Here is a 22943-nt window from a genome sequence, read left to right as displayed (position 1 = left end):
ATGCAAAGTTCCACAATAAAAACATAAAGAATATTTTACTCTGACCTTAAAAAGACCTTAAGGTTTAAAAAGAGTTTCATTTAATTAGAGACACCTATAAGCTCCTAACAGTAAGGGAAGAGCAAATATGGCAGCCTTCAAGGGATGTGGGCTCAACACAGCAGTACCACCTATATTATCATGATGGAAATCCTGGCACAATGTGTCAGTGTTTGTGTAAATATAAGTGATAATAATAATAATCTGTATTAACAAAAAAGGCAGCTCTCACACTAGTAAATGCACATATGATTTTTTTTTTTATTTCTGCATTATAGAGACTTTAAAGGCGTCAAAATTCAAAGGACATTTGTGCAAGATCCCTGAGCTTGTGCAACTCCGGACCTTTTCAAAATAAAAGAACCATGATAGCTAATGGGATACAAAGGATTTAGTGCCAGTAATATGGAATGATTTGGAATATAAAATAATAAAGCACAACACAGCTAAACAAATAAGTATACAAAGAAATATATGAATGCTACATCAAAGTACTAGTAGTAAATTTTCTACTTCTGGATCCAAACGCCTCTGGAGAAAAATAAATTTAGATATACAGTGTTATAAATAAAAAATAAATATTTTATCAGACTCTTATTTTGGCTCTGATCTTAAGTATTAAACATATTGCACTAAATAGATATATTTTCTTTAATAGTCATTGAATTTTAAAATATATATTCATCTTATGATAGTGTTCTGAGATTTCTATGACAGAGTGAAAGGGGCTATATAGGCTTAGACAAAACTTTGAAGTTTTCTTTGAAAAATTGCAGCTCATCTTTGCGTGGGTTTGGTCGAGTAAATGAAGCTCAGATTCAATACCACAAACAACCTCTGCAAAAGTGTGGCACAGTGTTGTGGGGAAAAAACAAGTATTAAAATACTCTAATTCATTCTAAATTTGGTATTTTACCATAGATATTTTCAAAAAAATTAAATCACCCAAACAGGGAACATGCAAATAGTTTTGGGGTATAATGTACTACCTAGGTTCTAGTGTCTCTTTCATGTTCAGGGATGGAAGAGGCCCATGAACCTAAAAACAATCCTTGTCAGACACGGCATTGTTTTTCAACACTAATTTATAACATAGCCACAATTGTTGACATGATGCACTGTGTACACTAAAATTTATACTCACTTTTTCTATATGTGCAGAAAAAAGAGCAACAAGGGCACCATAAATATGATGTTTGGCCGGATCTGCTATTTTTATATGTATGTATGTCAGATATCTGGTCTCTTAATGTTACTTAACCCTCTCTATTTCTATTAAAAAAAAAATCTATAAATAAAATTTGGCTCTTTTTTTCAAAGTGTCCAAAGGATTTAAGTGTAAATTTTTAAAAATTCATCATTTAAATGTTTTTATTTTATTTAGTATTTTCTTTAAACTTACATGTGGATGTGCTGTACAGTGCGTGATACATTTAGCATTTTTTTTCTTTATCTGCAGAGTGTTTTAATAAGGAATGAATGCAATGTTAAATATTTTGTGCTATATAAATTTATACTTGAAAAAACTTGACAGCTAAGCTTTTAGTTTGACATGTTTAAGAATTCATGATTTCTTGAATTTTAAAATCTTAAGTTTAAGTTTACAAAAAAATTTTATGCTGGAAAATGTATGGGTGTACTCTTTGTATTAACAATTGACTTTTGTAGGCGTTTGGACTCAGCAACAGTAACAGCCTTACAAGCAGCATATAAATAGCATTTCCTGCTTAAACAATTGATGCAATGATGGAAACTCAGACAGACTTTGTATTGTTTTCTCCTGTAATCTCTCTCTATGTATATTTGGAATATCAAAAGGAACTATATATATATTATCACAGATTTGAAGAAAAAAATCTTCAGAACTGATTTGAATATAGAATACCATCTTCACACCACTGCATAAACCTGCCAATGTATATTTTTGTCTATGAGGCTAAAAGTAGGTTTCGGGATCATCCATCAATAGGATTGTATTGGATATTTGTTTTAATATTTCTTCATACAGATCAAAGTTCCATTAAAACATTCTCTTAGTAAGACCTAGGGTGAAAAAACATACAGAGAACAAAAAAAAAAAAAATCAAATCAGACAGTTGTAATTTGGTCAACCACTCTGGTGCTGTCTAAGTCCACCATTTCGACACATTCGATCTCTTCACGATTTTCCTGTGTCTTTTTTTCTTTCCTCTTCTTTTTTGAAGGTGGTACAAAAGTAAGCATAACTGGTAAAATGGCAAAGCAATGAAAGAATGTGACAAATGCTATTAAAAACAAGCACCTGAACAGTGTACGGGTCAAATTTGAAGGCACAGCTGCAAGAGGGATCAGACCAACAGTGTAACAAAGGTAACTCTGTAAAATGGCTACCCCATGTACTTCCAATGAGTTTTTTACCCATTTAGTTCTTGTAAATTCCTTTCCCAAAATAAAGGTGGATATGAGTGGTGCACAGTTGTCTATAGTGTAATTAATTCCATATATAAGACAGAGTACTGATATACAGTCCAATTCAACTTTCCATAAAGTCATGAATCCGATGACTCCAAACTCCACAGAGGCCACAGTTAGTGTAATCCAGATGTTAATGATGGAGCTTGCAACAAGAAATGCAGAGAAAAAGAGCAGAAACAAAGCACTTATGCAGGAGTTCTGCAACGGAGCTCCCACTGAAGAAGCATATCTATCCATGTAGACAAAGGATGGATTGAAGACAATGAATTTTACTTTGGAGGTTAGAGAAAGTTTCCTTAAAGTTTCAAGGAGATCATAAAGTTCTTCCCTGTTTGTTTCCATGGTCTTGGCAATCAAGAACATCCTAGAGGCCACCACGTCAACTTCATTGTTGTATTTTTTGGGTATAATAATGTCTTCAGAAAAATGTGCATACCGGGGATTTTTAAGGAAAGAATACCGTAGTATATCTGTGAAGTTCTTTTTGGGTAATCCAGTAGACATGTTAAGTTTTCTGAGATAACTTAAGTAGCTCTCAAACCAGGATATTCTCACAAAACCTTTTGTGTACTCTAGAACATCCTCCTGGACACTCGTATTCCAGTATTCAATAGACTCATAGATGTAAAAGCCAATAACTGGACTATAGTTGCTGAAGTACTTTTGCTGAATGCTTGTGTAAGTTATTGTACGTGTATCAGTTGCTACAATGTTACTCAGATCAGACCCTTCGTTGACCTGCAGGTAGCCCATTAAGGCAAAGGAAATATAAACAAGGTAAAAGAGAACTACAAAAGGTTTTACATAGGTATTTGTTATCCAGTCACAGTAATAGCGTCTGAGGAAGCAAACCAATAGGTGACTTTCATAAGAATTGGTTTCTTCAGAATCTGTGGTGTCTTCACTAAATTTTGCAGTCATAAGAAACCTGTACCACAATGACTTGACCTGTAGGATTTCAGGCTTTGGCACCTTTCTGCAGAAAATACTATGCTGGTAATTGTTTTCAATGTACCCAGTAAACACAAGGCTAGAGCCATAGAATGAAAGTACATAGAGGTAGTTGAAGAAGATTGCTATACATGAATTGCGACAAAATATCCTTGCAGCTTCAATGTTTGTGAAGGGACTGGCGCCAATCCCGAAGGTGACTAAATACATGGCAGTGGTGAGAGAGAAGGAAATCATGGTGTCTGCATACACAACTGCTGTCCTTTCTTTCACGTGTTGATCTTCTCTGGTTTTCCTCCAAGATGACAACATTTCAAACGTCCCATATAATCCATGACCTTGGAAGAAGAAAGAACATCACAAAATTAAAACACATCCTTATAATTAGATGTAATTATTTAGAGTATATCACTTCTTACAGATATTTATTACAACTGCCAGAAGTCTGACTTCTAGAGAAACACAGCTAACATGTCACATTCGAGTTCCTGTCAACCTACTGTCTATAGAGGCAGTCGTTTAAGGTCACCCCTAGTTACAGACGGACCTCCCTGACCACTATGACATCTGGTGAAGCTCTCTGGATGTTACTTTAGTCCCAGACTGCAATGATCAGCAGTCAAGTGTCTGCAATAAAGTTTCATTGATGATCCTTGATCCAATTACAGCACAAAATATTGAAAATCCAATTGTCACAAGGACAAAAACAAAGTATAAGGAAATGAGCAGCACTCCAGTTGTAGTGGAAAACCAAGATGTGGTCTTCTTTATTCCATAATAAGTGACAATATTATCTTTCAGCCCTGAAAGAGCCTTTTTCAAGCCATCTACATAGTGAAACAGGCAGATATATATATAGAGCAAACCAAATGATCAGCACACTATGAAAAAATAACATATGTTTTGACCAAAAATTTCTAACTTGAACCCACTCCATTTACAACTCAATATCTGTTAACAACTGCATGAGTGAAACTCGGTCCTTATACAATCCATGACTACAAAATTAAAAATATAATTCATTTTATTGAAAGATTTTTTAAAAATAAAAACAATTGCAACATTAGAATATAGTATGAAAATCGATCCCGGTATTCCATCTAGTGCCTCTGCACATCACAAAAACATACAATACACAATTTCATTGGGCATCATCAGTTGGGTACACTGCTACAGTCTCAAAATAAAGTGCCAGTGCATATATAGCAGCTCACCATATAGTCTCATAAGGTGCAAGTGCAGGATCAATTTCCCATGCAATACAAGTAGGGTATAGAGCAAGTTAAATATTCAGTTACCCATACAGTCTCCAAGACATCTAGTTCATGTTAGGTTAAATTACCCATAATGTATGCTAATAATGAATGCAGGTGCAAGTACCCCGACGCACGTTCTCGTGTCCCCGCTTCCTCAGGGGGCCTGTGTTAGTGTGCCTGTGGCCATATCTTTTATGTGTAGCCCGGCGTATCATATGGGGAAGGGGAGGGACGCCGGCAACCCACTGGATCCGGACACGAAAGAGAAGCCATGACCACGACCGTGTCATCGCGGGGATGGCATCCATCGCGTCACATGACCCAGGCTGAGCGCTGACGTCACCACACTCCTCCCAGCCAATCCCTAGCTCCGCCCCCACAAACAACAGCAGGAGATCATGATTCAGAGCCTGAGAACATGTTACCCAGGACTTGGGATGCGCCCCTGCCGCACGAGAGGGCAGACATCCAGGGAGCGTTCTCCACACAATGTAAGTATGTGCCTAGAGGTGACAATAAGGAGGTTGCAGTAACAGAAGTATTAAAAGGGGATTTGACAGGGCAAGGAAACAATCAATAAATTAACTATTGGTTGCGGGATCCATACAAAAGAAAAAAACTGTTGAAGATACTGGTGTCAGGTTCATTGCAACATATAATGACAAATGGGCAGAAATTGAACTATTTTAACTAAATATTGGCCGATATTACAGACTGATACGGTCTTGAAGGATGTGATACAGGAGAGACCTGCTCTGACAGCCAGGCGCTGTAAAAACTTAAAAGATTTTTTGGTAAAAAGCCATTATGTACCTAAAATCGAGAGACCATTTGGTGATAGAAATGAGAGACATGGATGCTATCCATGTGGTGAATGTATCTCATGTCAAAACATCATCGGGACACAGGAGTTCACCACGTCTGACAATAGTCGGACCTTTCAAATCAGAGAATACATCTCATGCAGCAGCAAATGTTATATATTATGCAACCTGTGGATGTCCCCTCAATTATGTAGGGATGACAGTCAGAGAATTGCGTGTCCGTACGAGAGAACACGTAAGGGATATAATTAAAGCTTAAAAGGCAGTGACCCCACTCGAACTAAGCCAGTTAAAAATAATACCCAGACATTTCAAAACTCACCATAATTGTGACCCCAGGACTTTTAAAGTCCGTGGGATCGAAAAAATTCATATGGGTATTAGGGGTTGGAATATTAAGAAATTTTTAGCACAAAGGGAGTGCAACTGGATCGTACTTTTGGATACAAAAATTACAAAGGGCCTAAATGAGGCTCTTACATTTTCGCCTTTTTTGGGAAATTGACACCTGTTTCGCCATTTCTAGGAAATTGACATCTGTTGCCACACCACCTCTCTGAGATTGTCCTGTTCCTCGGAAGGGTCTCCCATGAGTGGACCCTTTATGGGTTCCCTCTGTGTAAAAGTAAGGATTATCTCCACTCTTGTTTTTAACATTATTATGTTGTGTTTTTAAGTCGATTAAAATTATGTTTTTTGTAAATCCTTTCTGTAGAGAATGAAAACACGAGATTGATGTAAGACCTGGTTTGGTTGTCTGATGCATATACAGGCATTAACGTTTACTAAAGGATAGCCGGGACGTGAGGATTAGCCCAAAAAAGGGCTATCCTCACATCCCATTCATCCACCTACCACCCGATCTACCTTTATAGGTAGAATCGTGGTGATAGGTCCCCTTTAAACTTGCTTTACATATTAGTATATGCATTGTGAACTGACATTGTGACAATAAATTGCTACAGTGCTAATGTGTTGAAACGCCCCTATTGTCACTTATTATGGAATAAAGAAGACCACATCTTGGTTTACCACTACAACTGGAGTGCTGCTCTATCCATCTTAAATGCTGGAATACATATTCAAGTAAATAATCCACAGATCAAAGTAAAAATAAAATATTACTTCCTAAGCTCCAAAGCAAGCATGTAGCAATTTTAACCTCTTAACGGTGTTCAATGTATCTGCATGTCACAATTCGGCTGCAGGTGTTTGGAGAAGGCTCACAGGTTAAGTCTTCTCCATAGACAGTGAGTCTTTGATGCATATTGCAGCAAACACTCGCTGGTAACACCTGCGATTGGTGCTAGAAGTTTTGCTGGCGGCAGTAGAAAGCCCATACACCACCATCTTGGTTTCGGTCGTTGCTCCTTGTGATGTCATCAGGGAGCGCCAATCTGTTGCTATGAGAGCCCTGGGTCTCTGTAAAACCTGTATAGCAGCTGATCATTAAAATCCCCATATACCACCATACTGAAAACATCATCTCATGTCGCAAAAAGTGACACCACACACTAAAGGTCTGTACACTAACGTGTGAAAAAGTTATTAACACCAGCAGATTGCAAAATGAAGAATTATTTTTTTGTACACAATGCTTTAATTTTTATAAATATATGAAAACATTATAAAACCTATATAAATTTGGTATCCACATAATTGTACCCACTCAAAGAACAAAGGAGACATGTAATTTGCGGTGAACAGTGAAAGGCGTATAATCCAAGTCTACAAGAAAATAGTGTAAATGCATTTTTCACCAATTTCACTGCATTTGGTATTTGTTTCCCGCTTCCCTTAACACAGCATGGAATATTAAATACCGTCACTATAAATTGCAATTTGTTGCACAGAAAACAAGCCTTCACACAGATCTTTACATGGAAAAATAAAAAAGCTATAGATTTTTGAAGGTGGGGAGTGAAAAATAAAAATTGCCTGGTTGATAAGAGGTTAAATGAGTATTTCCACAAAGACAACATTCTTAAATGTACTCAGTATAACAAAATAGCACATTCTCTAGTTCACGGTTATTAACAAAAATACAACATTTCACAGATATAATTCCAACCTGTCTCTATCAGTCCTGGTGTACACTATTTTGGTAGCCCCTGGATCCAACCATAAGTTTTGTGACTTAGGGTCTGGCAGGGCAGATTCTTCTCAGGAATAGTTTCTCCTGTCTGCTCCCTGAAGTGTCTCTGCCTTGCCGTTACCCCCAGCATTACAAGAAGAGCTCACATGAGCACTTCCTGCTGGCAGGCAGCATGTGAGGAGACTGAATCTACAAGATAAGATTGTTATAGCAGGGGAAGGAGTTGCAGCAGAGCTTGTGTGTGTTATAGTGGAGATGTAACTGTGCTGACAGTGTGTAATTGTGTGTTATATCCACCTCATTGAACTCATCCTCTCTTAACTCTGATCTGTCTCATCTCTCTTTTTCTATGAGTCATATACAATAGAATGTTCAGAAGGTAAATGAAAGTGTATATAAACCTGTACCCTGATAATCTAACCATGTTATTAGCACACTGCATCTCACAGCACTACGGGTATCATAATGTGTCTGCTTAGAGAATCCCCGCTCACACTCTGGAATTTTACACTGGCCATAACTGAGTGATAGGAGCTAAAACATCCATAAAACTGAGAAAAATTGTAAAGTAAGGTGTCAAAAATGATCTTTATTGTGTAAACATTACCAAGAGATTAAAATTTGAGATCATTCATGGGAAAACCCCTTTAATTCACGTTCCATTGAATAATACTCCCATGTATTTATGAAATGTTCCATATTTATCATGAATACAGTTTTTCTACAAAAGGACATTCACTATAATATTGAAAATCACCAAATCCTTAGTATGTGAACTTACTTTACCTGTAAATGTTTGACTTTTGAAGGAAAACCAATAATATACTTAGAGCAGGTTTAGTGCAGTTATCTGACCTTGCAGAAAAGAACACACATTTTGTATTCATTCCATTCATTTCTCCTCTAAGACATTACTGAATTGTCAGCAATTATGAAATATGGTCAATTATGTAGAATACATTGTTCAAGGACAAATGCTGTAATGGACTGTGTATCTCCATGCATTTGGGCCACTATGAGTTGCTTATCCTTGACCTGACTGGCAATATTAAGTTGGCACATAAGCTTAGCTATAACAGCACATAGGATTCATACTCTGTGTGCCAACTGTAACACTATTTATGAAAGGCAGGAATACAAATGAGCATGTACATGCTGAACCTTCGTATCTGTTCTAATCTTCTTATTTGTTATCCATGGTCTCCTTCATTCTAAAATCATCTTTTAAAATCATGTAAATGACTCAAAAGGGCTCTGGGGGAATTAGCTTCACAGGTTGAGGAGTGAGGAGCATGGGGAGGGGGAGACAGTGTGACAGCCAGAGCATGGAGGCCTTCTGGCTCATTAGCATAATTTTAAACACTGATTTTAGAAGGAAGGAGGTCATGGATAACAAATTTAAGAATATTAACACAGTCACGGTGCCTGGATCTATGAGTAGCTGCCCCTGGTTTATCATGATGAATTTTCGTGGTAGATTTCATTTGAAATGACAACTGGGGAGGGGGATTGTGAAAGAAGGGGTTAGAAAGAAAGAGGTATACATCAAGGTGGATTGGGATTTAGAGAGCTGTGTACAGAAGACTATGAGGAATATTAAGGTATTGTGGCAAGTAGTTATTATTGAGAGTTTGGTAATAAGCACCAAATAAATATGATGAGGATGTGGATGAGAATGAAACACTGCACCGAATAGTAAAGGTAGGAAATAATAATGGAGTTCTTATTATGGCCATTTTTAACTATCCAGACAGCCATTGCAGCATAAAAATTGTTGTTATTTAAAAAGCTGCTTGCTTTAACCACAGTTCGGGACAATTATATATTTCTTTTATGTCTAGCTAGCTGTAGATCCTGACATTGCCCGGGATAGTAAAAAACTGCTCTTAGCTATAACGAAATAGAACTTGTTAACAAAAAATAATATATTTCTATCTATGCATCTATCTCTCCCTGTCTGTCACTCACTAAAACTCCCTGCCTATCTCTCAGTTACTCTCCCTGTCTGTCTCTGATGCTCACTCATGCTCTTCCCACCTATCTCTCTGTCATTTACTCTCCCCAACTGTCCCTTTGTCACTCACTCTCCCGGCTGTCTCTCTGTTACTCACTTCCCCAGTCTGTCTCTTTGTCAATCACTCTCCCTGCCTGTACCTCAGTTACTCTTCCCATCTGTCTCTCATACTCACTGTCTGTCTGTCTGTCACTCATGCACTCTCCATGTCTGTCTCTCTGTCTCTCAGTTACTCTTCCTGTCTGTCTGTCACTCACACTCACTGGCTGTCTCTCTGTCACTCACTCACTCACTCTGTCTGTCTCTCTGTCACTCACTCTCCCTGACTGTCTCTCTGTCACTTACTCTCCCTTTCTGTCTCTCTCTCACTCTCCCTAAATCTCTCTCTGTCACTCACACTTCCTGACTGTCTCTGTGTCACTTACTCTCCCTGTCTTTCTGTCTCTCTCCCTATCCACCTCACACATAAGTTGTATTATACTCATTGCCTAAAGTAACAAATCAAAGCTCACAGCTCATATTAATTAACCTGTGGCAAAATAGAAGCTGAGCTGTGATTGGTTGCTATTTCCACAGCAGACAATGACTCCTGTATATAAGGGTTATCCTATTACCTCCCATATTACTTCACATCTTACCTCACACCTAAGCCATATTATAATCATTGCCTTTAGTACCCAATCAAATCTCGAAGCTCATATTAAAGACCTGTGGCAAAATCAAAGCTCAGCTGTGATTGTTTGCTTATTGTCACAACAGACAATGGCTTCTGTATAAGGTGGTTATCACATTACCTCATATTACCTTGCAGATTACTTCACATATTATGTCACACCTAAGACTGCATTCCCACCTTACATTTTGTTTGCGTTAAATGTGCGTTTTCAAATGCATTACAACAGCTGAGAAGAGGAGATTTGCCTATATACATTGCTGCCAACATTGCATTTGCAAAACATGTGACATGTGCATTAACACAATGTTAACACATGCATTAACATTTTATAAACATATACATGTGTTAACACTTAGTTTGTGTGTTAACATCTTGTGAACATTTGCATTTTGTAAGCACAATGTTGACAACAAAGTAATTAGGTAAATCTCCTGTTCTCAGCTGTTGTGATGCTCACATATTACTTCACATCTTACCTCACATATAAGCTGTATTATACTCATTGCTTATAGTTATCAATCAAAGCTCAGAGCTCATATTAATGATCAGTGGCAGAACAGCAACCAATCACGGCTCAGCTTCTAACTGCCACTGCAGCAGCAGCAGACAATGGCTCCTGTATATAGTGGGTAACAAGTGGATTCTGGAAAGCAAGGGGTGAAAAATTCAGCTCAAAACTTAGTCTATGATGTTCCCAGAGTCACAGAAAATGGCTGTGCAAAATTTGGTGACTGAAAACATGATGGTAGAGATTCCTTTAGCGGACATACATACATACACCCATATACACTCAGCTTAAAGGGGTATTCCGGGAATATGAACGTCTGACACAAAAACCCATGATGATATAACTAAATGAATACAACAATAATCAATGTCATTAGTCACAAAATGGAGCTTAAATAATTAGATTTTATGATTTACAAAGTTTATGGCCTCTCTAAAGTAGGTGGAGTTATCACTAAGATGGCCGCCACTAGAAACTACAAGTTCCATGATCCTTTGGTTCTCAGTAACTCCTCCTACCACTTATGCTCTGCTAACAGTGATGATATAACAGACTTTCTTACTCTGTTACCATAGTAATGATGTGTAACTGTCTTCACCACAACACTGGCCATACTGGCTGCACTTCAACCAACCAACAACAGCCAAACATAGTGGTGATCACATGACCTTCCCAGGCAGGTGATGGACATGTGATGTGAACATGTGACCGGCGGCCATCTTCTGTTCTGCAACGGACCGCGCGGAGGAAATTAGCGGACTGATTAAAGGGCCAGTAGCATTTTAATTCTTCATTACAGTATATGTCACCAGCATTTTCTGCTAAGGGGAGCAAAATTTTAAATAACAACTAATTACATATTAGCTTATATTTTGAGTGCCCACTTGTATATGAATTATGCTGATTCCCAGAATACCCCTTTAATATATATTAGAACATATATAAAGTTGAGTGTATGTATGTGTGTATGTATGTATGTCCGCTAAAGGAATCTTCACCGTCGCTTTTACAATCGCCAATTTTTGCACAGCCTCTCTCTGTGACTCAGGGAACATCATAGACTAAGTTGTGAGATGAAATTTTCACCCTGCGCTTTCCAAAATACACTTATTAACCACCATATACAGGAGCCATTGTCTTCTGCTGTTGCAGTTGAAAGTTGAGCTGTAATTAATATGAGCTCTGAGCTGTGATTTGTTACTACAGGCAATGAGTATAAGACACTTATGTGTGAGGTAAGATGATACAGAGATAGGGAGAGATTTATCAGAAATGTCTGAGACCAATCTGAGATCAGCTGTAACAGCTGTGCAGAAAGGAAACTCGAGCTCTGATTGGTTGCCATGGGCAACTAAAGCAGTTCTGCTCTCAGACAAAAAACCTCTTCATAGACAAAAACCTGATAAACCTCCCTGTAAACAAAGTGACTGTCGGAGACAGAGACACTGTTATGAGAATGTCAGAGACAGTAACTGGAATCAGAGACAATCACTGGAATCACTGAGAGTACTGTAGTACTGCAGTATAATGTGCAAGTGATCAGAACCCCTAGGGTTCAAGTTCCCTAGAGGGTCTAGAAATACAGTATAAAAAAAGATAAAAACTTTAAATAAGTAAAAAAAAACCTAAAACATCAAATTACTCCCTTTCATTAGATCACAAATAAAAATAAACAAATAATAACATAAAAACATGTAAGGTATCATTGTGTCCCAAAAGTTCCTATCTGTGGAAATATAAAAAAGGTTATTACCAGCGGGGAACCTTGTAACGGAAAATAGCACCAAAAAGTTCATAACACATAAAAAATTGATGAAAAGTGATGTAATGATGAAAAGTGTTGTATTGTCTACATTATGGTAGAAATTAAAATATCAGCTTGTTCCACAAAAAATTACAACAAATGAAAAAGTCAAATGTTTGCAAATGTTATTATTTTTTAAAAATGTAATAAAGCCTAATAAAACCTATATAAATATGGTAATCCAATGATCATACCAACCCAAAGAATAAAGCAGAGGTGTCATTTGGAGCACAAAATGAAAGCCATAAAAGTAAACCCACATGAATATGGCGCAAATGCATTTTTTTCATCAATTTCACTGCTTTTGGAATTTTTCCGGAAGCTTCCGAGTACATGACCTGAAATAAAAATACTTCCACTAGGAAGTACAATTTATTATGCAGAAAATAGCCCTCATACAGATCTACACGGAAAAACTAATTAAATCGAGAAAACTATTTTTGAAGTTGAGGAGTGAAAAATAGTATCACATCATGGAAATAAAATCCATCCACGACAAAAAAGTGTCATCTTAAAGTCCCAAAGTCCTCTTCTACCAGACTGGTTACGGCATATAGGATACTATATGATATTGCTATTGAGCACAAAACACTGCGTATAGTAAAATAAAAGTTCCCAAAAAGATCCCATTTCATTATGTTTGAAATATAATGTAAACATTTTGAGAAATATAATGCCACAAATATATAAACCCTTCTGTAAGGTTCCAGAATAATACAGGAAATTCAAGACAAAACTAGGTAAAAGATACTGATGCAGAAATAATCCATTGAAACTAATGGCCCTGCAGCTCAGGATCGGGAGACTATAGCAGAGAATGAAAAGTCTCTTTCTTTATCTTGTCCTTAACTATATAACTAAAAATGACAATTCATTATTAATTACCTCCTAAATAGTTATATTCAATTCCCAGCAGGGGAAGCGTTACAGTTCTCTTCATAGTGTTCTTCATGGTGCTCTTAATAAAAACAGTTTGACCTTTACTTGCACATATCTCATCATCTGCCAAGTCTACGAGATAGGAGTTTAATCGTTTTCATTTATTACTATTTCCACATTATTTTTTACTGCAAAATGACAATGGACAATATATAATACATAAAACGTTCTAAAATAAAATTATTGCAACACAAATTATTAATTTAGATCACTATGGAGTTGCTCCTTTAATAGTGAAGCTACTTTCACGCACCCTAAAAAGTAATTGCAAAAGGTTGTGTAAATGAAAATTCTATATCACATATCTGAATGAGATTGTAACAGTAGCATGTCCAGGGGTTTCTGCAAACACTGCTCAGGATACTCACAGATATATGCAACCACGCTGCTTTTGGATATATATGTTAATGTTATGCAGGGTCTGGTAACAGGCAGACAAAGATAGTGGGCCCTGAGACTAAACCCCTTCCCAACAGTCCTGCCTAATTGCCCTACCTACCATAAGTGGCGGCAGACAACCAGTCAACATTCCCTTTCTGTGTCAAATTGCAAGCACGATGATGTGAAGACAAAGACAGACAGAGTCAGAGCCAGGAAGATTAAGTAGAACAAAATCACTAGACAAATGGATAATCAGAGATAAAGGCAAAGGGTGGAAAATACCAGAAAACAGATGATAGAATAAGCACTAGCCAGCCTTGTGCAAAACTATAACAGGCAAAGAGCACCGATCCAAAAAACCTATTAAGAGATGTCAGGTCCCTGCTCCGGAAGGTGATTGGATGTGACATCAGACAGGGCAGCAATGAGAGCGGCGAGAGCTTCTGTCAATTACAGCAGTTTGACTGCTGATGAACCAGAGCAGAGTTTGCAGGAGACAGATGGGTGTAGTGGATATCAATCAAGGCTTCTAGGAAAGGAAATACACCAGTATTCACACTAACAAATATATAAAAGAAACACAGTTAGCAGTGCCTCCTCAGCTGTACCTTACATACAGAGGACGACATAGGCTCAGATGTAGCAATACCCTTATACAGTAAGTGCCCCACTAAAGGACATAGATTTTTGTATGTACAGGCAGTCCCCGGGTTACATACAAGATAGGGTCTGTAGGTTTGTTCTTAAGTTTAATTTGTATGTAAGTCAGAACTGTATATTTTATCATTATAATCCCAGCCAGAACTTTTTTGGTCTCTGTGACAGTTGGATTTTAAAAATGTTGGGTTGTCATAAGAATCAATATTAACACTAAAGCTTCATTACAGACACCTGTGATATCTGTTACAGCTGATTATTGTAGCCTAGGACTAAAGTACAATAAATTACCAATATCCAGAGGTCCGTTTGTAACTAGGGGTCGTATGTAAGTCGAGTGTTCTTAAGTAGGGGACCGCCTGTATATATTTTTTTTGAAGCTGTCTATAATATTAATTTTAATGCATTATACTGTGATAATAATTGCATGTGTACAATGGTTGTTTTGTGTATGATACTCACTTACATAAAGGAGCAAGAAAACTTTAATTGCAGGAAGCAATTTCCCCTCTGAAATAAATTTATCTCATTTTAAAACAGCAACAGTGCAGTAATTTTAGTTCTTACAAGGCTTTTCTGTTTAGCATAAAAGTTGTTTTATACTACAGTCTTCCAGACATGTGGATTTGGCTTCATAAAGCAGTGAGAGGTTTTCATAAATCATGCTGGTTCTCGTCTTTCTAATACATATTACATACATTTGCACTTATGCATTTTGAAATCCAAAGCCCAAATAACATTTAGCATACAATAAAAGATAGAGTTTAATAAAAGATGATAGTTGTATTACTTATAGAAATCAAACACAACTATTGTAAAAGAAAAAATTATTGGGCCCTCTAGAGCTAATCTCTGGCCACGCTACTGGCATCGCCACTTAGCTAGGGGAACACACAAACTCCACCGATTGTCTGCCGGTCAACAAATATTAGAAGACCATGGAATGTGCAGGACTGCTGTAGAGGTGAGGTTTATTTTATTCTATGCTTTTTGCATGGGTTTTTACATTAAAATAGTGATTAGCTTACACTGCGGGGTTGGATCCCTTAATCTGGACTTTAGCCAGAGGTTCTGGTTTAGTGTTTGGGCTCACACAGAAAAGCTGGTTGATGGGTTGCTGTGCTCAGAGAGCGGCGGGTAAGGCAAGAGTTATTTGAAGGCTTTGCTTGCAGCATTCGAAGAGTTAATAACTGCCACCAGTGCCAGCGCCGAGGTGTTAACGGTGTGTTTGGCTACCTCCTGGGTCTGCTCATCATTAATTAAAAATACTTGTGACATTGCCTTTAATTCTGCTTAACATCTGATGTTGTATCTGTGTTGCTTCACCTGTCACCTGTGGTTATTTGCACCACATACGGGGTAGATTAAGACTGCCATGGGCTCTGGGCTGTATATATATCATTACCCCTACAAGTTTGGAAGTCACTTCCTACATATGGTACTAGAATCAATCTTCTAGGGGAATGGAGGATGTGTCCCTTCCACCTGCTTTCAATCTGTGGTTTCAGGACCTTTGGAGGACCTTGAAAGGCCCTGAAATGGCTATTGTGTACATGTGTACAGAGAGCAGAAACAGATGCACAAAGATGTCATGAGTGCAGGTCATAGGACCCACCACCACCCAAACTGCCTATATTATATTGGGGGCATTTCAAGCTTGTCACATGATTAATTTAGAAAAATAAAAAATACAAGAAACAACATTAACCCCTTCCCGACATTTGACGTAATAGTACTGCATGGCGGGAGGTGCGTTCCCGCAAAATGCAGTATTATTACGTCAAGCTTCTGGCGCCGGCTCCTGAACGGAGCCGGCGCCAGAAGCTGCGGGTGTCGGCTATATATTATAGCCGACACCTGCCTCTAACACCCGCGATCGGAGATTTCTCCGATCGCGGGTGTTAACCCCTAACACGCCGCGGTCGCGCTGACCGCGGCGTGTCAGAGGCATTTAAATGTAATCTGCGGGGAATCGGACCCCCCCGCGGCGCTTACCGGGGGGGGTCCGCTGCTCCGATCGCAGCCCCGGGACTGCCGGTGCCCGGGGCTGCGAGATCTTCATCCGGAAGCCGGGTCCTGCCTTCTGGCAGGACCCGGCTGTAAGACACTGGGCATGCGCAGCATGCTCAGTGTCTTACATTACACAGTGCAATACATCTGTATTGCACTGTGTAACCTGTAAAATAGCTTGAACAAGTGATCAGAAGATCACTTGTTCAAGCTTAGATGGCAGTAACTGGAAAAAAAGTAAAAATAAATAAATAAAGGTTTTTTAAAATAAAAATAAATAATAAAAGAAAGTGAAAGTCCCCCCAAACACCACATTTCCCTTTACACATGTAATAAAGTATAAAATACACTAAATCACAAAAAAAACCCACTTATTTGGTATCGCCGCGTCCGTAACAATCTGTACAATAAATCCTAATCATAATTGGACCCTTTAGGTGAACGTGGTAAAAAAAAAACCCCAAAAACTTGCCAAAAATTAAAACTTTTTATCAAATTGCTTTACAAAAAATGTTCTAAAAAGTGATCCGAAAAAGTTACAAGCGCCAAAATGATACCACTGAAAAGAACAACTTGTCACGCAAAAAATAAGCTCACAACCAGCTCCGTCAACCAAAAAATACTATAGTTATGCCGTTATAAAGATGGCAATACTAAAACAAATGCAATTTTTTCTATTCTAGTTTTCCTTCAATAAAATTGGACAAATAAAAATAAAACTATATAAATGAGGTATCACCGTAATCGTAGTGATCCGTAGAATAAAAATAATATATTATTGTTATGCTACAGCGAACCCCCCCCCCCAAAAAATGCTAAAAATCCAAAACAAGAAAAGAATTGATGATTTTATTTTCCTCCACACGAAAAAAGTTAATAAAATTGCTTTGATAAGCTAAACACCCTCTAAAATAAAGTTTTTTTTACAGTGCATCGCGTCTCGCAAAAAATAAGCCCTTATTTGTCTAAATTGCTTAAAAAATAAAGATTGTATAGCCTATTCCCAACGCGCGTTGTAATAGAACGGTGCGGCGGGTAGTGACTTGCCAACACCGGTCAGACACAGTGATCGGGGTAAGACGGCGGCTGTTCCTGACAGCCATCCATCCTGCCCCATGGACCAGAAGGGTTACGTCCCCCCCACACACCCCCAGTTTATTATCGCTGCTATTGGCTCATCAATTCAGACGAGCCAATAGCAGCGAATTTACTTATGACGTCAGTAATACCGATCACCATGTCTGTAGACACGGTGATCGGGGCAGGGTGGCGGCTGTTCCTGACAGCCACCAATTTTGCCTTGTGGTTCAGAGGGGTTTTGTTGCCCCCCTCTGTCCATGTTTGCCGCTATTGGCTGGTCGATTTGGTCCAGCCAAAAGCAGCAATATTCGTCACAATGGGCATCGCTAGAGTGAATAAGAGCAACACTTGGCAATAATTTCCCTACGAAAAACGAAGATATGGTACAAAAGCGCTGGCCATGTACATTGTACAGATTACGCTGTACAACTCTTACGAGCTGTTCCAATGTGCAGGTCCTGCCGTATCATTTCTCCGTTTTCAAGAGGAAGATATTAGGAAACTAATATTGGGACAAGAAGGACGGGGCCCCTGTACCTCTGGTTTAGATGTTCCGGTATTTTGTCAGGGCAGCATTTTCACGGTAAATTCTGCTGCTTCTAAAGGAAGGACTCAGAAAAGAGTTTGTTCCAAAAGAGGAGTTAGGATGGACACTATATACTAAGGATGGACACTATATACTACTAAGAGACCTGCGACGCCTCCAGAGTGACAAAAGTTTAGATGGTCCCCTGGTCTATTCTACCTCCTTATACGCAACACATTCACAATTCACGCCCAACCTGTTGTGAATTCAGTAAAATGAATAATTTAACAACTGGAAGGTCACGTTGCTCCCTATACCCCTCCACATTATTTCATAAGGGGCGCCACATAACGGGCACTGAACGTTCCAGAAATAATTGCAATTTCCATCTTGGACTCCATCGCACATCGTATTTGGAAACCACCTGTATGTTCAAAATGCTCATTTCACGACGTGTATTACACTATACCACATATTACACCTTGCTAAATTCCCCAAGGGGTGTACATTCAACAATTAGGGTCACTTTTTGGGTTTTCCTCTGCTTTGGTACCACTACGGCTCTCCAAATGTATCCTGACACATGTGAAGGATTTCTTGCAAATTTGGCCTCTAAAAGACAAACACCCCTCTTTTCCTCTACTGTGCGACCATAAAGCATTTTATATGCACATGTGGGGTACTTCTACACTCGGGAGAAATAGTTTTACACCTTTTTCGGGGTTATTTAATATATTATCCCTTGTGGCTTACATAAATTAGGAGTAAAGTGACATTTATAGGAAAATTTTCACCTTTTTAATGTTTAGGGCCTAATTGGATCATTCACCTGTAGGGTCAAATACATATATTACACATTGCAAAATTCTCTAAGGGGTGTGTGTTCAAAAATTAGGGTCACTTTTCGGATTCTTATCTGTTTTATACCACTAGGGTTCTCCAAATGCATGTCAAACATTTCTGTCAAATTTGGCTTCTAAAAGGCAAACATCCCCCTTCCCTTTTACTGTGCGCCCATACAACATTTTATATACACATGTGAGGTACTTCTACACTCGAGAGAAATAGGTTTACACATTTTGGGGGGTTATTACATTTTTTTTATCCCTTGTGGCTATAAAAAATTAGGGGTACAATGACCTTTATAAGAAAATGTTCACCTTTGTCCTATTTAAGCCAAAATTAAATCAAACATCTATATGGACAAATACTCATATTACACCTTACTAAATTCTCTAAGGGGTGTGCTTTCCAAAATGGTGACACTTGTTGGGGTTCCCCTCTGTTTTGGTACCACTACGGCTCTCTAAATGCATCCTGACACATGTAAAGGATGTTTGTCAAATTTGGCTTCTAAAAGGCCAACGCCCCTCTTTCCCTTCTGAGCTTCACTGCGTACCCATACAACATTTTATTTGCATGTGTGGGGAAATTTTATACTCGGGAGAAATGCTAGTACACATTTTTTGGGGTTGTTTCATCTTTAATGCCTTATGGGATACAAAAATTAGCCGTAAAAGTGACTTTTTTGGGAAAATGTTCATCTTTTTCCTTCTAGGGACCTAATTGAAGCAAACACCTGTGGGGGAAAATACACATATTACACCTTGCTGAATTCTCCAAAGGGTGCACTTTCCAAAATGGTGACATTTGTTGGGGTTCCCCTCTGTTTTGGTACCACTAGGGCTCTCCAAATGCATCCTGACACATGTAATGGATGATTGTCAAATCTGGCTTCTAAAAGGCCAAAGCCCCTCCTTCCCTTCTGAGCCCTACTGTGTACCCATACAACACTTTATATGCAAAAGTGGTGCAGTTCTGTGCTTAGGAGAAATAGTTTTACACATTTATGGGAGTTGTTTCATCTTTTATCCCTTGTGGCTTACAAAAATTTGGGGTAAAAGTGACTTTTTTGAGAACATTTTCACCTTTTTTCCCTTTTGGGGCCTAATTGAATCAAACACCTGTTGGGCAAATACACAAATTACACGTTGCTAAACTCTCCAAGGGGTGTACTTTCCAGAATGGTGTCTCTTGTTGGGGCTTTCCTCTGTTTTGGTACCATTATGGCTCTCCAAATGCATCCTGTCACATGAAAACTTTTCATCCATATTTGCCCTGCAAAAACGAAACAACGCTCTTTCCATTCCAAGTGCCCCCCTGTGCCCGTACAGCAGGGTACAGTGACAAAATGGGCATTGGCATGCTCAGGAGGAATTGCCCTAAACATGGTAAAATGCATTTTCCTTTTTAACCCATTGTGAAGGTGCAAATTTTAGTGTTCAATGAATCTATTGTAAGATAAAATTACATTTCTGTAATTTCACTTTCATTTATCTTTCACCCTCATGAAACGCTCAAAGGGTTAACAAAATTCCCAAAGGTTGTTATGAATATTTTGAGGGGTGTAGTTTCTAAAATGGTGTCATTTGTGGGGGTTTTCTATCATGTAGGCCTTACAAAGTCACTTCTAACTAAACTAACCCTCCAAAAGTAGGTTTTGATGATTTTCGTGAAAATCTGAAAAATTGCACCTAAAGTTATAAGCCTCCTAACATCCTAAAAAAAGGAAAAGATGTTTGAAAAATGATGCCAAGTTAAAGCAGACATATGGAAAATGTTAGTTATCAAGTTATTTTAGTGATATGACCAACTTTCCAAAAAGTAGAAAATTTTGAATTTTGAAAACATTGTTTTTTTCAAAATTTTTGGCAAATTTCCATTTATTTCATAAATAAATACTAAACATATTGATTAAATTTCTCGACCAACATGAAGTACAATGTGTCACGAAAAAACAATCTCAAAATCAACTGGATATGTTAAAGTGTTCCAAAGTTATAACCACTTAAATAGACACATGTCAGATTTTAAAAAATGGGCCGTGTCAGGAAGGTGAAAAGTGGCTTCAGCGTTAAGGGGTTAAGGAATCATTTTGTAAATCAGCAAAGAAATATGTTGCATAAAAAACATCTCCAGTATGAATCTACAGTGTATATACTGTAAACCATTGGCTGGTCAGATACTGGGAGGGATGTACAACTCACCCAGATTACTCAGATGGATGAAATGAGGAAATCCAGATTGTTTGTTTCTCAGCAAACACCTATGTTTCCTGAGCATGGTTTAAGTACTGTGCACTGGGCTGGATTTTTTAGGTAGGCTGGCAGTGGGACTTGCCATTCCCATCCCCTCCACTTCATACTGTCATGGGTGCTCCCACGACCCATGTCTTGGGTCGGAGGCTCACCGTGATCCTCTGTGTGCCCCAGCGCCCTCATGCACTCGCTTACCTCTTCCCATTCCTGACTCTTGTGTGGCAGCAGCCGTGCGCACGTGTCCCCGTCTCCCGGGGCATGTGCACGCCGGCTTCAGGGGATTTAAAGGGCCAGCGCACTGCTGATTGGTGCTGGCCCTTTTTAGGAAATGGTTAAAAGCTTGCGTTGCCCAGCATTCCCTGCTGGACCTTCGTGCTCATGCTGTTGAGAAAGCTTATGTTCCTGCCTTGCGGTTGTGTTTGGATTTCCCATTGTGACCCTGGTTCTGCATTTGACACTGATCCTGATCCGCCTGTCCTGACCTGCTGCTTTGTTTTGGAAGTTGATCTTGTGCTGCCTGTTTCGACCTCCTGCCTGTCCCCGACCACTAGCTTGCCTTCCGTTTCTGTACCTCACCTTGGCTGCCACCGCGGACAAATTCACACCTGTGGAACGACCTGGTGGTACCACGCCGCAGCAAGACCAACCTGCTTTGCGGCAGGCTCTGGTGAAAACTGGACGCCACTTGGATTCCGGTCCCAGGTGTCGGCTTATGTCATCGTCTGCAGTGCTCTAGTGGGTCCACTACCCCTGGAGCCTGACACACACCTTGTTTTGTTTTCCCTTGCCCAACCCCCTTCCTAAGCTCAGGGATGCATTATGCCAGTGTTTTAACAGATTTGTCCAAATGAATCATGAAAGATTCAGCTTTGATTTGGTACCAAATCTACAAAGCAATGAATAGATTTACTCATCTCTATCTCCCTTCTCTATATGCCACCAAGCACCAGCCCTATATACAATAATTGACATTACTATAGAAAGAAGAAGCCCCTGTTGAAGAGAAACTCTGCACTTTAGCTGCTTTGTACTTCTTTCTGCGTACCACCTAAGTATTAAAATATGTGCAATAGTTTGAGAAATATTTTTCTATACATTTTTTTCCTTTTAAGATTTCCTTTATTTTAAAATAACCAAGAAGTTAAGGAATTTTCCTTTGGGTATTTCCCATGTTTCCGCTAGCAGTTACCGGGAAAAGCAGCCCTGACAATGTGACGAAGCTGTGCCAGGTCTGGTGAAAGCCGGCAGCATGTCAGTGTGACCTGGCTTCCGACAATCACATGCTGCTTCCTTCATTTTCTACACATCACTCATTTGAACAATGTGAATGTAGACACAAAGAAGACAGAAACAGTAAATTACCATTCCTGTCTCCTATATTGGATGTCCAGATGTCTTTGAATCTGAGGCACCTGACCCATGTTGCCACAGACTTTCAGTCAGTTGCTATTCTAAAGAATCGTAAAAAACAGAAATTGAGAACTGAGATCCATAAAAATGAAGGAGATTATGAATGTCACGCTGATTTGTATATATATATATATATATATATATATATATAGATATAAAGAGGTGAGGCAGCACTCGGGAAAAGTTATGAACTCGGGTGCAATTCCCAGGACCTGAACCAA

The 22943-nt window shown here is 38.8% G+C and overlaps 1 protein-coding gene across 5 annotated transcripts in view; it reads right to left on the bottom strand.

The window, feature by feature from the left end:
- Positions 1 to 271: 271 nt before the first annotated feature.
- The window catches only part of PTCHD1 (patched domain containing 1), a 97397-nt gene continuing 74725 nt past the window's right edge, over positions 272 to 22943 (bottom strand). For 4 of the 5 annotated variants that reach the window (XM_072137990.1, XM_072137991.1, XM_072137988.1 and 1 more), the window contains exon 4: positions 273 to 3782. In XM_072137990.1, the coding sequence (XP_071994091.1) occupies positions 2128 to 3782 (1655 nt within the window). In that variant the 3' untranslated portion in view covers positions 273 to 2127. Of the gene's footprint in view, positions 3783 to 22943 lie in introns of all 5 variants that reach the window. The other variant, XM_072137992.1, reaches the window with a different exon arrangement.

The sequence above is a fragment of the Engystomops pustulosus genome, chromosome 2, assembly GCF_040894005.1.
Source record: "Engystomops pustulosus chromosome 2, aEngPut4.maternal, whole genome shotgun sequence".
Taxonomy (NCBI): domain Eukaryota; kingdom Metazoa; phylum Chordata; class Amphibia; order Anura; family Leptodactylidae; genus Engystomops; species Engystomops pustulosus.
The sequence above is the reverse complement of the archived record's forward strand: the minus strand, read 5'-3'. Positions and strand labels throughout refer to the sequence as shown.